This window comes from Myotis brandtii, unplaced genomic scaffold, assembly GCF_000412655.1.
Source record: "Myotis brandtii unplaced genomic scaffold, ASM41265v1 scaffold708, whole genome shotgun sequence".
Classification (NCBI taxonomy): domain Eukaryota; kingdom Metazoa; phylum Chordata; class Mammalia; order Chiroptera; family Vespertilionidae; genus Myotis; species Myotis brandtii.
In genome coordinates, this window is record NW_005370777.1 from 1,693,464 (window position 1) to 1,710,835 (window position 17,372).

The window sequence follows — 17,372 nt, forward strand, 5'->3', positions numbered from 1 at the left end:
AGGTAATACTTTAAAATAAAAGTTGTTGGTAATACAATAAAAGTTGTTGGATTTTATATTTTTTAAAAAAGATTTGAGTCTGATTCCGTTTTAAAGAAAGTGCACAAAGATTTCTGGAAATGAAAGAGAATTGGCTCCAGGACAGAGCCCTTAAGAAAAGTGATTATTGGGGCAATTGGGAGACGCTGGGACATTCAGAGGCTAGTTGAGGGCTTTGGGAGCAGTGAACATAGAATTAGGACCTATTTTTCTCCCTCAATAAGAGGAGCTTCAAATAAATTGGGAGAAAAATGAGGCTAGAGAGGGATTATTGTCTTACCCTATTTTGCTACACAGAAGGGGAGAAAGATGTAGGCACTGTCAGGATAGCCCTCCTGGAATGACTGTTTAGAAGAGGCTTTCCCTGCTGCTTACTCAGCTCTCTTTCCTCCCCCTTCTGAACCCATCCCTCTCACCCCCTGAAAGCGATTTAGGAGAACAGTAGAGATTCCCAAGAAAAAGTGCAGAACCTTAATTTGTCAAAGGAGGTCCAGAACCTTTGGGGGGCCAGGGAATCAGCACCCTCCAACCCTCCTCTTACTTGCAAACACTAGAGCCCAGCTGACTGCCTCCTCTTATCTTACTTCCGACCACTTTCCCCCAGCTTAAGTCACCTTTGCCTTTGAAAGTCATTCTATGCACTGCCCTGCCATCTGCACGTGTGACATGCTCTGTTTCCGTACTGTGTCCTCTTTCCCACCTGACTGCCAGACCACCGTTTGATGGAGGATCAAGCCCCGGTGGTTCCCATTTAGCTTCCTCGTCATGGCATCTCCCGTGGTGAGGACTCTGTCCACAGGAGGACGCAGCTCCTGCCCTCGTACACACACGCGGTCGTGTCAGGGTTGCCGGACATCTGCGTCCTCTCCCCTGAGATCACCCACTGTGCTGGTTGAAGAAAACAGCCTGATTCTTTGTACTCTAACCCTTCGGCCTGAAATACTTAGGGGGGAAAAGTATTGACTAGATCATGCCATTCACAAGACAGTGGGATGCCATCCACACCTTGGTAGTTGATTCAAAAATGAGTCCCCACCCCCACAGTGTGTCTTGTCGGTATTTCACAATTTTGCAACCAAAGGTTAGCCGCCAAAATGTGGTATTTACTTCATGATGTATTTCCATTCAGGAACCCAGTGGTAATCACACTCCTCCTCAGTTGTCTCCATCACTTAGCCAAAGCACTTACACCACTGGTGGCTCCCTAGACGTTCCTCACATTATCATGCAGGGCGATGCAAGGAGGAGAAGAAATGAAAACTACTTTGATGATATTCCCCGATCAAAACTGGAGAGGCAGATGGCCCAGGTAAGGTGTTATTAAATGCCTCGCTAACGTTCTTTTTCCTTTCACTCATATCGCGAAATGTATTCTAACATTGAGCGATAGCTAACAAACGATGCCTATTGTCCACACCAATGGGAATTTGACCATTTTATGACATGGCTTTCATTCCCTGCTCACTTGACCTAGATTGAAACAGACCTTTCTGGGAATGGAAGGTATACACAAACGCTTGGTTTTCATTCTTACTAAAGAAATTATGTCCACTCTCATAAGTCTTTGCCCTAAAGGGAATAATTACTGGGCAAGAATGAAATCATAATGAAAATGAATAATAAAAGTCTAGATTAGAAAATGTAAATGGGCTGGAATGCAGAGCAGAAATCAGGGGAAAGTGTTAACTCCAATAATGTTGTTAATTCCCTCCCAAGTAGACACATCTGCATAGACGTGTACTATTGGGACTAGTTGCGTCATCTCACGTTGTGAACTTGAGTAGCTGAAAATGACGCTGCTGCCCGACACTAACAACTGAAAAAAAGAGATCTGTCACATTCAGACCTTTCCCTGTTTTGGTGTGGACGTCTATGTCTGACCTGTCCTCAGATGGCCGCTCTGAGACGCGAGTCAGCCGTAGCCAAACAGTGGCGCTGTTCTTAAGCGCACATTCATGTGGACAGCTAGCCCTGGCGTGTAGCCCTGAGATTCAGAGACATGGATTTGTTGACAACAATTGGCAGATTCAACCCTTTTCATCCTCATTCTAGGTTCAGAATGATGTGTTGAAAGGCTTCTCTCTGCCTCTCACACCTAAGATGAAAATTTCGAGGTGAAAATATGACTGTAATTGCTTCGCCTTGGTTGTTAAATATTTCTCTCAACTGTTTGTGAGATTCTGTTTTTAAAAGCCTTTGGCAAACATTCTATGCTGCTACTCACAAAAGAAAAATGTGAAGAGAATGTTCTGGAAACTATGGCTATTCTGCCTGCTAATGCCCCAGGAAGAAAGGGCCTGATATATTGCATCTCCTTTTAGCTCTCTCAGTTCTGAATTGTCCTCAGAGTTCTTTGTGCAAGGAATGGCAATGTTGGGATTGTGGAGAATCCTTTATTGAAGGGAGATGGAAAATGTAGGAGAGACAAGAAAAGAATAATTTTCCCTTTCTCTCTTGTTACGTGTTGCCTTTTAATCCTTATTACTGTTTTCACTGATGTTCTTTTAAATAACGAGTCTGAGAGCTTTTTTCCAAAAGGTGTTCATGTATTTCCTGCTACTTGTTAGAATTTGTGGATCACATAGGTGGTTAAATCTCTCTAAAGACAGGATTTCAGAGACATGGTACATTTTGACCTTGAACCATGTAGTCTTTACGTATTAATGCAAACGGGGTGTTTTCCGAACCCTTCTCTCTGCTGGGTAAGGGAGGATCGTGCGTTGATGAACATTAGCTCTTATTGACTGTGTCGACTTCAGGAACAGAATTACCCATCTCAGCTGCTCACATAATTTATGAAATTTCTCCACATGGTACAGCTTTTCCAAAGAGGAAATTAATTACTCTTCCTCCTATATATGAACTCTCCAGGGTACTCTAGCAAAATTTCTCTCTTACTTTCTTTATGAGAGTCACAAACTGGGCCAGTAGTACCTTTTGAATAACCTACATTGTTTTCTTGTCACTCCAGTCTGAATGCATCATTTTCAGGAATTGTCTTGCCCTTGAGAAGATTCAATGAACTTGTATCTGGCCGGGTGAGAGAGGGCCAAAAGCAGCAAGAAGAGGTAGACAAGCAGGCGGTGGGATGTGGTGAGCCATGGAGGGCCTGTGTGCATGTGCTCATTCACCTCACGTGTGCTGCTCACAATGCTCAAATGACTAGTTGTAGACACAGGCCTCCATCAGCAACCAGAAGCTTGTTAAAAACTTCCTAAAATCCTGCTATTCGATACAGCACTTTTGCTGCTGAGAAAATAGGAGGTGATGCTACAGGAATCTGACCTATAAGAAAAAGCATTCTGGGATTGCAGCTCTTCAGGTTGTGTTAATTGCAGCCATTGATTTGTTTGCTTTAAGAGTGTTTCCTCATCTGTAAATGCCAAAAAATCATGAAGAAATGAACACGTATGTACCTGTTTAAAGTAGAGCCGAACCTAACAAGATATGAAATACTTGATAATTTTGTTGTCGAACAGTTTTATGTATGTAGCTTTTCCACCATTCAACAACTGAGGTTGATGTTCTTTTCTTTTTTGGGTCATTTGCTATCATAATTTCAAAAATTCACTTGCTTTTTAAAAACATATTATACTCTCTCTAGACTACATTTTTTTCTCAAAGTTATGTGCTTAGCCAGTAAAGTCGAGTCTTCCCAAAGACTTGCATTAGCCATTAAAATCCCAGTAAGCAAGCAGCAGTCACACCGCCTTTCCACCAGGAGCCCAGTCCCAGCGGGTCTTCCCCCAGCGGTTTCTCTCCAGAGGCTTACTGTAGTTTGGTCACTACATGCCTAGCCAGTCTGTTCCTAAGTCGCTGGAGTCCATCTTCAGGGTTTCTTTCCTGTTGCTAAAGGACAGGGAAACACAGTTAAAGAGAATCACCAAGACAGATCCATGTTTTCAGGAAACACTCTACTGCAAGCATGTCACACGCACCGGCCCTGAGTTTGACATGCTGGCAGTGCCTCAGGTTTATCTGAGCCCCCACCGGAGTGATCTGGAGTGATCTGGAGTTCCAGCCGTAGGCGATAAGCCTTGTGCTCTCGGTGGCTGCAGTCATTCATGGGAGTTTTGCCTTCTTAAGGTCTGCTGACCAGATGTTTGGAAATGCTTTGCTTCACTTGGAAACACAATGCTGAGAGTGATGTCCATTCCACCTATTAAGTTCATTTGTTGGCAAATACTTTTTAAAAGGTAACACTGGAGTGGTGTTTAATTACTTGTTTTGCATTTAAACCAATATGAAAAATAGCTGTTTGGGAATACAAGGGCTTTGCAAATGTTGTGGCTGTTGTTTGCTTTTATTCTGATAAAATCAGTATTCTGCCTCAAATTATCTTAGATGAATATGTGAGAAGCAAAATTGAGTTTAGTACTAATAGCATTTTTTAAACCACTGAGAGTAATGATGTAAACACATCTAAACAGTGGGTTTCCTATTGTGCTAAAAACATAGCTTTTCAAGCCTGTAATTCTAAATTGGACACTTTAGCTCAGAAGTTCTGAAATGTTCCCCTATTTCCATACACCTAATAAAATAAACGTTGCATTCACAGTTATATCATAATACCTAATGCTTTTAAACTTTTAAAATACTTTCACATCTGTTATCTCATTTTAGCACAAACAAGGTATGTACCGCACAACCATTGATGTGCGTGTAGCACATGGCAGATCAGCTTTTAAGTCGAGTACTGTGGGGATGAGATAGTAAATGAAAATATGGGGAAAATATCAGAAGGAGGAAAAATACTTCCAGTTCTTACAGCCTAATCTCAATCTTTAGGAATATTCTTGAATGATATTTAGGAGAAGTCAAAGCACTCTTAAAGTGGATACTAATAGGGGGGTAAATGAATACTAAAGAAGAGTAATGGAATTAATAAAGTTTAGAGACCACATTTTCAAACTTATGGAAAAAAAAAGGAAAAACAGTTCCCTGGTGCAAAACTTAAAACCATTTATAGAAGGCCTCCCTTTACAGAAAATATTTATGGAAAAATGAAATAATACCTCTATTTTCACAAAATAAAAAAAGACTTCTAAAAGGAAGAGAAATGCATATTTTTCGCGCAACCTTTGGCTTAATATTCATGAGGAAAATTCATAATGTAAAGGTCTTTGTGCTTTGAACACTCCCATCGAAATGAAAATATTAATATTGCCTGGGGCAGTGGCCCTATCTGATGAGCACAACCCTGAAAGCAGACATGAGCCACATTTTAAAGGCAAGGAGACTGAGAAACTCCCTGACGTGGTCCAGGTAGCAGAGCCCATAAGAAACCAAATTAGAATTTGCTAGGAGCAGTATGTGAGGCTCCTATAAAGGCTTTGTCTAAATTGCTTCTAAATCATAGAAAGTTGATTCAGTTCAAAGTCTAGTATTTTCTCATCCAAACAGTACAACTTAATAAGTATGACTAGATCAATTCCTCCTTTATTTGAAAGCATTTTTACATATTATATTAGTTCTACAAATATTCATTCTTTTTTTAAAATATATTTTTATTGTTTCAGGAAGAAGAGAGAGGGAGAGAGAGAGAAAAAACATCAATGATGAGAATCATTGATCGGCTGCCTCCTGCATGCCCCACACTGGGGATCAAGCCTGCAACCCAGTCATATGCCCCAACCGAGATCGAACTGTGACCTGGTTTTAGGTCGACACTCAACCACTGAGCCACACCGCCGGCTGGGCCAAATATTCATTCTTTTGTTAAAGGAAGAGAAATGGAAACAGCCATATAGAAGTCCTGCCCTGACCAGGTCTGTGCCTGGGGTTCCATGTGCGGTATTTTAGTTAATCCTCACAGCAGCTCGCTCTGTAGTGGAGTAAGCCCAGGTGGGTGAGTGCTTGGCCTCACCACCGGTACACAGCAGAGCCAGCACTCCAGCTCTGCTCTGCCGGGTCATACCCTGCTGCCTCCATGGTCCTGATGCCCTGTGGGCTGCCTCTGTTTACAATGATATAAAATGTTTAATAACAGTTCAACAAACACTAATTTCCCACATGCTCTAATAGATCACACTTATGTATGCACAGTGAGCAGATTGAGCATAAAATCACTAGTAGTGGAAATTTACTGAATCAGCTCATGGTTAATCACCACGAAACCCTTTAAATGCAGAACTACAGTGGTTATTTGTTGATCTTTTCAGTGGCAACCCATCCTGTACCTCCTGGTAGAACTCTGCCCTTCTCCCGTGTTTGTGAAGAGCTTCGCACGTAGGTCTGGGGTTGCTGCATTTACAGAGAAGTTCTTGTGGGACTCTCCAAATAATGGATGCTGTATCTTTAGTGGCTTCCTCAGTTGGTGTTCTGATTTGGTTTCTCTCTGGCTCTGTGACCTGTACCAAGTCATGTGGTTTCTCTAGACTTCCGTTTCCTTGTCTTTAAAATGTAAGTAATGCCTGCCTCTCAGGTTTGAGTGTGTCAGATACGATGATTCATGTGAAAGTATATCTCAAACCATAAGTCACTACATGTTTGGATGATATGACTAGCATATATGACTGTCAGCCCCTAATTCAAAGGTCCTGATCCATCGTAGGGCCAGTTAATGACAAAGCTATCAGACGGCTATCCATTCTGTAAACACAATCACTTTTGTTCTGGTGTTATCCGGGCTTTGAATGTATATTGAAAATGGAATTGGAATTTTCCTCTTTATTATTTTAATTGTATGAATACGAAGGATGCCAAGGAGCATCTGCCATGATGGAGACGGGATCTGTGCAGAATGATCATCAGAGCCAGAGAAAGGAGAGGAGAGAGGGAATAGTCCCTGCAAATACAGGTTATCAAAGTCTGCGGCAAAGGACACCCCATAGTATTAGCGTGATATCACTGTAACAGGGTGAGATAAACCACTTAGAAAGAAATTTAGAACTTGTTTGAAATACACAGTACACAGAATTGTTAGCTGGAGAAGCCTGGGTAGCTCAGAAAGCCACAAGGCAAATGCTTGGCCATCTCTGGAAAAGAAGGAAGATCATAATTTATCCTTTGATACTTTCCCTGGGAGGGAAAGCCTATTGCTCCTAGGACTTCTTCCCACTGTCTGACATTATAGGGATTTACAGGCTCAGCCTGCAGAAAATAGCCCAACTGTGTTAAGAGCAAGAGCATTTTAAGTGGTTGTCCCCCCACAAACTACACAAGGTTTCTTATTCCTGTGTTATATCAAATTATTTTTAATGCCCATAATTAGTGGGTATTTTTTAATTCAGATTTTCATCACCTATCCACTACTCAGAAAGGCTTAGTCTGTCCGTGACTTTAACATTTTCTTCCATGCAGGTGTAAAGACCCACTTGTGATGCTAAGCACAGACACATAATATATAACCCCCAAAAAAAGAAGGTTAAAAGAATAAGCTCAGTAAGCTCTTCGGTCAGGAACTCCCCATTTGACATCCTGTCACATTGACAAGCTGACACACCAGCTTCAGACGTACCTTGGGATGCTGATGATATCTGTGCCCGGTTCCGGGCCAGGAACTAGACCACCAGCCATCTACTCCCAAAGGCATCTCCCCGGGCAAAAGTGGAAAACTTTGCTCTCATACTTGAAACAAACCTGATGGTTGTACACCTTGTTTATTCATGGGGACAGTTAATTGCCTTTTCTCAACATAGACGTTGCTCTCCCTGTGACAACCTGGGGGGTTGGAAATTCCAATATGATGAGTGTCCTTCAGGCCACATTGGCATGTTACTATCATGTTCATTGGTCTTAAAAAAAATAATGGGAAGAAGTAGGAGCTTTTTTAGGTTTTGATACTGATCTTAGAAATCTTGGTTCTTTTATTCTCTCTCAAGCCCATCAGTGAGGCAAATGAGGTGGCCAGCGGCTTACTCTGACTGATGCTGGGCAGACCGTAACACCACTGGTCCTTTCGCTAGGGAAGCTCTGATGTCTCCCCTTCCCTCTATGCGCTGGGATTTAGCCAAGGTGAATGTTTCCAATTAAAACCAGACCATGGATTTTTTTTTCTTTAATCAGTAGAAAAGATCCTATTTTCACCGGAATAAATAAGAAATCTGACAGTCTATTTTAAAAAAAAACGTTTCAGTGGCATTGACCTTGTGATATTTCATGGTGCCTTAGGCTTCTTCACAAAGAGGCACACCAGGCTATTTTCCCACTTGTTAACTTTTCGGAATGTTTCTCATTATATTCAGTCCAGTTTTTGGGTTCACAGGGCAGAGCTTTGGCTGGTATAATCTGACCTTGCTAAATTTTCAAGGGTAGGAAAATTCTCTTAATCTCCTTCTCCCTCTTCCTTTTCTTTTCTCAGTGTTAAAAAAAAAAAAGCGAGGATTTTTTTCATGTCTAGAGGAAACAGGGCCAATTATGCAGTGCTGTCTGAGTTAATTGCGTTTATATATGACTAAGGTAACATATTAGTACAGACTCTTCTGGATGCGTGCAAGTAACAAGAATCCCACTCAAGATGTTAAAGCATAAAAGGGCATGTATTTGAGTCACTTCACTGCGGAGTCCACACAGTCCTGATCCCGGTATGTCTTGCCCTCGGACTCTGCTCTCTTGTGGGCTAGCTCCTTACCCAAACAGGCTTTCTCTACATGAAAGGAGTGTCGAGTTCAAGTCCTGCTAAACTTGAACCTATAAGAGAGCGGGCTTATCTTTCTAATAGTTCCCCCAAACGTTCCAGGACTGAGTCCCATTGGTTCAGATCAGCCTGGTTTGGATCGCTTATCTGCCCTGAGCTAATCACAAAGACAGGAGGAGGGTGATTAACCAGGCCTCGGTCACATGCCTGGAGGTGGTTTTAGCTCCACCTGAACCACATGGACTGAGAGGGGTGGGAAGGGAGCTCCTCCCACGGACAGTCAAAGGGCTGTGGCCAGAAGTAGGTATGGTTTCCAGGCAGGCTGGGATAGCAATGGTGGGTGCCTGAATAAACCCACGTTGACTTTTGAATGAGAATGTCTGATGGAAAACTCGTATATTGTTGCAGCTATTCATTTTTTCATACTTAATTTGATGAGTTTTTTTAAAAAATACCCGATTTGAAGTAATGAGATCAGGGTTAAAAATTCCATCTCTGGTGTCTGTTACCTCTGTAACCTGGAACAGGCTCTCTTAGCTACTCAGAGCCTTTGTTTTCTCTTCCTACAGGGAGATTAATGCCCACCGTACAGCATGGTTTTGAGACACAAGTAAAGTAATATTTGTCAAGGTATTTTACAAACTACAAAGCTTTAAGTTTGGGTTGTTTTAGATATTATTATTATTTGAGATAACTTCTAGTTTTCTACATTATGCTTTTTCAACTGCAACTGGGAATAAATGTCTTTTAAAGTAAAGCTCATACTATTTTGCTGTGTTCTACAAAACCATTTTCTGTTTTCAGCTTGTAAGCCCAGACTAATACTTGTGCACTGATACGGAAACAGTCGTTTTTAGGAATGCAAACACGGTACAGGTTCTTATCGTGTTGTAACCTAATTAGCATTGGGGCTCTTTGGAAAACATTTAGGGATGATATCCCATACTTACTAGTAAATACTTTTAAATACTCTATGCATTAGCATATATCAAAATATATCATACTTTATGTTAAAATATTTTATTTTATTTCTCTTAAAATGTTGGCTTTGTAAGGGCAAGGCCCGACTGACCCTTCCTGGGTCACTTGTTAATTCCCTATAATAAGCACTCCATAAATACTTGTTGATCAGATTACTTTACACAAGGTTATAGGCACACACAAAAAACAGCACATGTTTCTAGGACAGCAGACTGGACATAAATTGGGATGGTCTCAAATTTTTTTAGAGAAATAAACTACCTAGAACTGCAGTGTGTCACCTACCTAGCTTGATCTGGTAGTTCATTGTCATCATTGTCAGAGCCCGCACTGATTAATACAACTTTATAATGAGGAAACTGGGACACAGAGTTTATGTTGCTCATTCCAGGCCACACAGGTCATGAGCAGAGCCAGGATTCACACCCAGGCCTTAACCACTATGTGATGAACACCCGTGTTGTCTCTACAAACTGGTCCATGACACCCTCTAGAAACTCTAGAACCCCAGAGGGCTCCAGTGCCATGTTTTGAGTCCTTCAACAAATTCTGTTAATAAGATCTAATCCCTGATGTAAATGTGAGGTTAGTAGAGAATTAAACCTCTAGGGGAGCATTGGATAAACATTGTATTTGAAGACAATCCTTCACTCTGGACATCCCATTTTTCATCCTTTCCAAATCAGGGACAGCAAACAATTGCTTCATGTCAACAGCTGTGAAATGAGGTGACCCCCTTTCTGTGTGGGTCTCTATGTTAATGAGATTTGAAAGCAGCATCACACGGGTGTTTGTGCATTAATACCCAGAAGATTCTTCTGTTAAAGGAAAGCGGGATTGTTGTGTGGGAAGGAGCCAGAAAATGCCTCTAGTCCTGCCTCATGATGCATCACCCTCTCTAATGCATCCTTAACAGACGGCCACAAGCTTCTGCTTAAACTTGTCCCTGGAAAGGTGCCCCCACTTTGTGAGGCAGTTCCACCATTGGAAAAGTTCTAATTGGTAGGACTTTCATCCTATATTAAATTGAAATAAGCCTTCCTAGAATTCCTATGTAGTTAATGCTGTCTTCTGAAACAATGAAGAAACCTGCTCCTTCTTGCTGAGAACAGTTCTCTAGACTGAAGACAACTTGCTGTCCTCCCCTCACTATATTAACCATAGTTAGCTCCTTGCCAATATCATTCTGATAAGTGGGATGTGGGCTACACAGCATCCTGATTCCCCAGTTTGGAAGTTTTCCAGCCTTTGTTAATGGCCATGAGTCATAGCTCCCTTCTCAGCCCTCAACAGTGGGGTGTGTGTGTGTGTGTGTGTTTAACCTTAACGCAGGATTTTGCATTAACATTATTACTTTCCAGCTAAAATTTTTTTTTCAAGTTTACCTAATAACCCTTCTACCAATGGCTTTTTAAAACTTGGCCAATACTCTATGTATCAGTAATCCTTCCTGACTATGTAATGTGCTCATTTTAAAAGCTTACCTCAAAAAAGCACATCTTTCGAGTGACCCTACAATTTATCGATTTCAGTGCTAAATGGACAGAACTGAGGGGGAAAACTGTAACATCTACCAGAGACCTCTTAGGTTGGCATCATTCAAGTTAATAGTTCAGCTAGACCTTTTTTTAAATGTTTTCCACAAGGATAAAATGAGGAAATAAGGGGATCTTGATAAACATCCTATATAATAAAGGGCTAATATGCTAATTAGACTGAACAGCCGAACGACCTTCCGGATGAAGCCAGGGCTGTGAGGGCCAGCCTAGGCTGCAAGGGCCGAGCCCCTTGCATGAATTTCGTGCATTGGACCTCTAGTCATTGAATGAATTGCTTTGTCCAATACTTCTCTTCTTACCAGAGGCAGGAAGCGGTGTTGAGCCTACAGTTAATAAATGGGTTTAAATAAAGAAAATGACAGCCTCAGCTTGCAAGAAAGGAACATAATGTATATTTTAAAGGGATGTTACAGGCAAAGAACAGCATTACTTCACAAAATCGAGTTTCTTTGCAGCAATTCATGTTTTGATAAAAAGCTGATCACTGCTTTTCTGAGTGAGTTATTAATATTTCTGCTTTTTAGTGGTCCTGAAAAATGTATGTGATGGCATCCAAACTTCGAGGCAGAACAAGTAAAATAGCCCATATTGCAATAAATAGCATGATCCCAATTGACTCACATTCCCTGAAACACCCAGAGAACCTGGGGAGCTGCCCAGCAGAATCTGGAGTTAGTGTTCCATTTTTCTTTCTCTGCTCTATTTTTTCATAAATAATTCTGTAATTTAGGTTCACAACTGTCATATTAGGAATGCAGGTTATATATTATCTCTACAAATGAATAACAGGAATCACATAGCCTATAGTTCTCCTTCTTTGGCAGCTAAGGGCTTATTTTATGTGCTATCAGTTCCAGAATCAGAGTTGGAAGGAAGAAAGGGAGGGAGGGCAACCGTAAACTTGGGCAGGCTACAGGTCATAGCAGAATATATATATGATGCCAGTGTACTTATGATGGGACCAAACGTGGTGGTTGCTAGTATTACTTCCTCCCACTTTTGCTAGATTGATTAATGCCGACACCAGCAATAGTGGGTCATACATGGAGAAACGACTGTTGGCCTGGCTTTCACATCCAACAGGTGATTACCAATCTGTCCAAGAATTTCCCTGTAGACATGGGGGAAGGTCACGATCACAAAGATTTGCAAGGACTACTCTTCAAAAAGATGGAGAAATGACAGGAAACAGCATTTTCTTGAGTCCGGCATTCCCTGCAAATAAAATAGTTCATCTGAATCCTTTGATTAAAAGGGTCAGTGGGGTATGGTGCCGGGTGGGTACTAGACTTGTTGGGGGAATCACTTCGTAAGCTTTATAAATGTCTAACACTATGCCGTACACCTGAAACTAATGTAATATTGAACGTCGGCTGTACTTGAAAGATTTTTAAAATTTTTTATTATCACAATAAAAAATATTTAATTAGTTAATTAATTATTAAAAAGTCACTGATAAGAAACCCTGAACTTGAGTCGTTCACAGTGTAGTTGAGAAGAATCACATAATACAGTTGGTTCAGGGCCTTGTACATATCGCACAACTCACCTGAGAGGAGAGAAGGAGGATGAGTCCTGTACCTGCAACAAAAGAGATGGTAAGATGCTGGCCTGCGGGTAACTGGGGAGAGACAAGAGGTTGCAGTTTTCTGGTTTCCTGACCAGGTTCACGTAGTGCCCCTGGAACAAGAGGCCGAGGCCACGGGGCTGTTCCTGCGGAAGCAAAGATGCACCCGAGGTGTTTGAACTGGATTTGTTCGACTCTGTCCTCTGACAGAGCTCATTTCGTTTTAGTCCCAGCTCCAGGAGCCACGGAGTCTGCTGGCTGCTGGCTTCTGGCTGTTGGCTGTGGGCGGAGGCCTCCTTGGTTGGGGTGCCCTTTTTTCTTTTGCCTTTGAAGCTATTTTGTTCGCTCTTCAAGTTTGTTTTTTTATAGAAGCGCTGTCATCCAAGAGAAGGAATCGACTTTATTATTTTCTTTTGGCTTTTGCTCGGAGCCTTTCCTATTTCTTGTTGGATTCTTTCTGGTAAATTTCTGAACACCCCATACTGTGAAAGAATTAAGACCAAAAAAGAGAAGAAACAGGAAAAGTCCATTTTTTTTTCAGGGCTAGAACAAAGCAAAAAATTTCTCTCTGATAGAATCTGACCAGCGGGCTCTATTCATACAGGTTTCTTTATTAAACTAGCTATGCAGCATCGGCCGACTCCCGGAAGGTCTTCAGAGCCTAATTGGAGTTGTTGAGGTGATGGAAGTATCGTTAGCTTGCTCCATTCCAAGACCCACCATCGGCCTCTGAATCCCAGTTTACTACTAGTCCTGACAATAGAAAAAGGGTGGTGTCCATAGCAATTTCCATCCCACAGTCATCCACTAAAAGCCAGGTGGATGCCTACTCACCTTGCAACCCAAGCCTTTAAATGAATGTCCAGGTGCCAGGGAGACAGGTTCTTGTGCTCTGAAGTTTTTTCAGATTTTCAATTTCTGCTTGAAAGAGAAATCCCTATACAGTGAGGTCAGCGTAGACTCGATTTGGATATAAAATGCTGGGTGCTCAGGGAAGGCTTCTCTGAGAAAGGGGCATTGAAGGAAGTGAGGGCTGGTCCTGCAGTCTGTGAAGGAAGGACATTTCCAGCAGAGGGGAAAACACATGCAGAGGCTTTGAAGCAAGAAGCCTCTGTTCAGAACCAAGTGGTCAAGGGGAAGAGTAGTAGGGAGGAGGGAGGAGAGGGAAGGCGGAGATGGTGCCAAAGGATGGAGATCCTTGCAGACCATTGTTAGGATTCTGAGTTTTCTTCTGAGTTAAATGGAGCAAAGTGGCATGACCTGGATGGATCATTCTGGCTATTGTGTTGAGAATAAGGACTAAGGGGGCAAGGATGAAAGTAGAGAGACCAGTTTGGAGGCTAATGAATAATCCAATTAAGAAAAGGTAGGTAATAGGAGGGTGAGAAGATTTTAGGAGATTCAATGGGAGTTCCTGCTAGGTTGAGTGCAAAATGGGAGTAGAAGGATATTTGCAACTGGAAGAAGGATATTTACAACTGGAAGAAGGGGGTTGGCATTTACTAAGAAAGCTTAAAGCGGAGTAAGATAATCAGGAGCTTGGCTCCTAGCATTTAATTTAAGGTTAAGATGCCTATTCATCGTCAAAGTAGAGCGATCAAGAAGGCAACTGGATATCTGAGTCTGGAGTTCAGGAGAGAGGTCTGGGCTGGAGATACAAGTTTGAGAGTTGGGACTGGACGAAATCACCTCATATAGCCAGAGAGGAAAACAGGACCCATGGGTTCAGAGGACGATCAAATCCTGGGAACCAGCAAAGGAGGCTGAGAAATGGAAGGAGTGATGAACAGTGTCAGATGGGTCAGGGCAAATGAACAGGTGGATTTGGCAGAGTGACGGGTGCTGTGAAGAGCAGTTTCAGTAGAGTGGGCTCGGGTGCAATAGGAAAGGGGAAAGTGGAGACTGTGTGGATACCTTTGGGGGAGTTTGCTTCTTAAAGAAGAGCAGAAATTGAGCAGGATCTCAAGGAGGATGTTGGGTCAAGGGAAGAAGTCTGTTTACTTGGAGTGGAAGATGTTACAGCACTTTTTGAGAATGTTCCAGTAAAGGGGGAAAAATGGATGATGAAGGAGAGATAGCTTTTATAAACTACCTGGTTGCTACCAGTTGAGCAGAAAAGAAGGCCACCTTTAGGAGGAAAACCTTGGAGATAAGTAAAATGCTTTCATTTTATTCTTAGATTTCAAGGCAAATATGTTGTATTTTCTGAACTGAATTCATGATAACCTGAGAGACAGATGGTAGCAAGAGCAAGATGTATGTTGTATTTTAAGAAAATGTTTCCAGAGTCAGGAGGCAGGTCTGAACTAAAGATAAAATTAGGCACCTGCAAATTTCTGTTGACTTCATCATCAAAGAAGTAAACATTAAAGTATTAATTGTATCTCAGTTATAAGGCTACTTTATTTTTACTTAACCCCCATTTATTTGGATATCATGATGATTCGGGTTCAGATAAACTACATTCGCCTTTCCAATATATTTGGAAAAGGGATTGAGAGAAAATTAATAAGCAAATGAAATTGCAAAGGGCTGTTTAATATCCGTTTATAGAATTGTTTCCAAGTAGCCCTATAACATGCAGGCATGCTAATTACAAATGTTCCTACTCTCGTCAACCAAGTTGGCCACACTTTTTCAGCTCTTACCAGGAAAAATGAGAACATTTCTAACAAGAAGTTTGCAGGGTTGATTTCTGGTGCATTTTACCAGAAATGTGTCTGCAGTGACTAGTTGAAAGGCACAAGTGCCAACAACCACCTGGACCAACTACAAATGAGAATGAATAACATGAATGAATGTTCCTGTAGTGCTTTACCACTAACCAGAACATCTTTGAACACATCCTCTGATTTCATTCTTCGGTCCACATGCTTGAGAGCCTTCTGTGTTCCAAGCAAACGTCCTAGGAATTTAGGTCCTAGAAATTGTGGAAAAGGTATCTTTCTCATGAAGCTTGCCATGAGCTGCACAACAAACTAGTGAGATATGTAGGTCAAGTACTGTTGTTATTCATCTTTACAGATGAAGACATTCTAAGGCTTAATTAAAACTCAGATTTAAATCACTACCATTCCAGGAATTGGAGCCTCGGGTGAAATTTTATTACTTATATTTTCTTTCTCAAAACTCCAAAACTCGGTGCTTTAATACATGGTATACCCTGAAATATTATCTTCATAAATATAATGAAATTCCACAGCAGAAACTTCTGTATTTAAACCATTTATTCCAGCACTCAGTGCTAGAAGAGCCATTTCATGTGATAAAGTCACAGCTGGTCCACCTTAAGTTACTGCTCTGTGAGCCTGATGAAGCCTTTCCTGCCAACAGAATTCCTGTGATATCTGAAATGTATCAGCTTTTTACAAAACAACCTTCATAACTAAAATATAATTAACTGCCTCTATTATAAACTATTTTTAAAATGTAACATCTTACCATTTGCACTGAGTCACATAATTATTAGAAATGCGGAAGGTTTTACTTTTTCTAAGTTTAAAACATAGATTGTAAGTGGAAAATAGTCATTGTTACTTTAAAAGATATGTAAGCCACATATGAACTCTGTCTCTTCAGTGTATATGACTAGAGGTGGGGGGTTTTCTTCATTGAGAAAAATTTTTATATTAATTTAAAAATATTTAACTATGGTGTGAGACCCTCTTTTTCCTCCTTAACTCTGGTAACTTTTAGGGACTGTTGGAAGATATATTCAGGTAACCGGATGCTAAGTGGGAATTTTCCTGTAAATACTGCACATTCTAAAGAGAAAGATGCAACCTGTTCGGGGCTTACCAAGGGGTGGGGAGCCTGCCCTCAGCTACCAGTCATGGAGCAGAAGGTCAGTGCTGGGAAGGGCAGAGAATGGTCTGAGCCACTGTGGCAAGAGATGAGGCTTTCCTGCCTTCCTGGGAGAGGAGAGAGAACGTGTCCCCATGCTCTCCAAGCCTGGTGAGAGGGCCCCATGAGGATACTTACCAGAGTTGGGGAGCCTACAAGAAGGGGGAGCACATCTCTTCCCACAGTTGGACTTCTGGCAAGCAGATCATGTAGCACCAACCTGAGCTGAAAAATAGAGAATTGGAGAGAAATGTCCTGGCAGAGAGGGGAGTGGTCGCCGAGCAGCCTGCCCTGCATGAAAACGTTGTGTCCACGTGATGGAACCAGGTGTGCAGAGGGAGGCTGGGCTTACGCCCTCTCCCAGCATCCCACCCAAGGTGTGTGCATGTGTTCGCAGAGGGCTGAGTGGAGGAAGCCAAGCTGGAGCCAGAGCTTGCACGTCTGGAACTGTGCAGTGGAGACTGCACCCTCCCCTGAAGAGCCCTCCAAGAGCTCATGTGGATACAGTACAACCCGCAGGACTGTGCCTTCAAGAAAGCATCAGAGGCCAAGTTAGGGTTCCCCTGACAACCAGTGACAACTACAGAGACACCCAGCCTCCGCCAGATAAGAAAGCCCCAAGCCCTTCTGTACCCTCCTCCCCAACTGAGCACAGGAAGGAGGCAGGGCTTGGGGCTGGGGGCAGCCAAGGTTGACCATGACCCCCAGGTTTGGTAAACCCCCAAGACTGGCCTGTGGTGAGGGAGAGCAGCGTTTGAATCAGATAGGACATTGGAGTTTTATTCAAAATGGATTCTTCAAGACT

General features: G+C 42.0%; 1 protein-coding gene across 1 annotated transcript in view; it reads left to right on the forward strand.

The window, feature by feature from the left end:
• ANKS1B (ankyrin repeat and sterile alpha motif domain containing 1B) overlaps nucleotides 1–17,372 on the forward strand; it is an 822,202-nt gene that overhangs the window by 751,106 nt on the left and 53,724 nt on the right. The window contains exon 19 of the mRNA XM_005882370.2: nucleotides 1,169–1,348. Coding sequence (XP_005882432.1) covers nucleotides 1,169–1,348 — 180 coding nt within the window. The remainder of the gene's footprint in view (nucleotides 1–1,168; nucleotides 1,349–17,372) is intronic.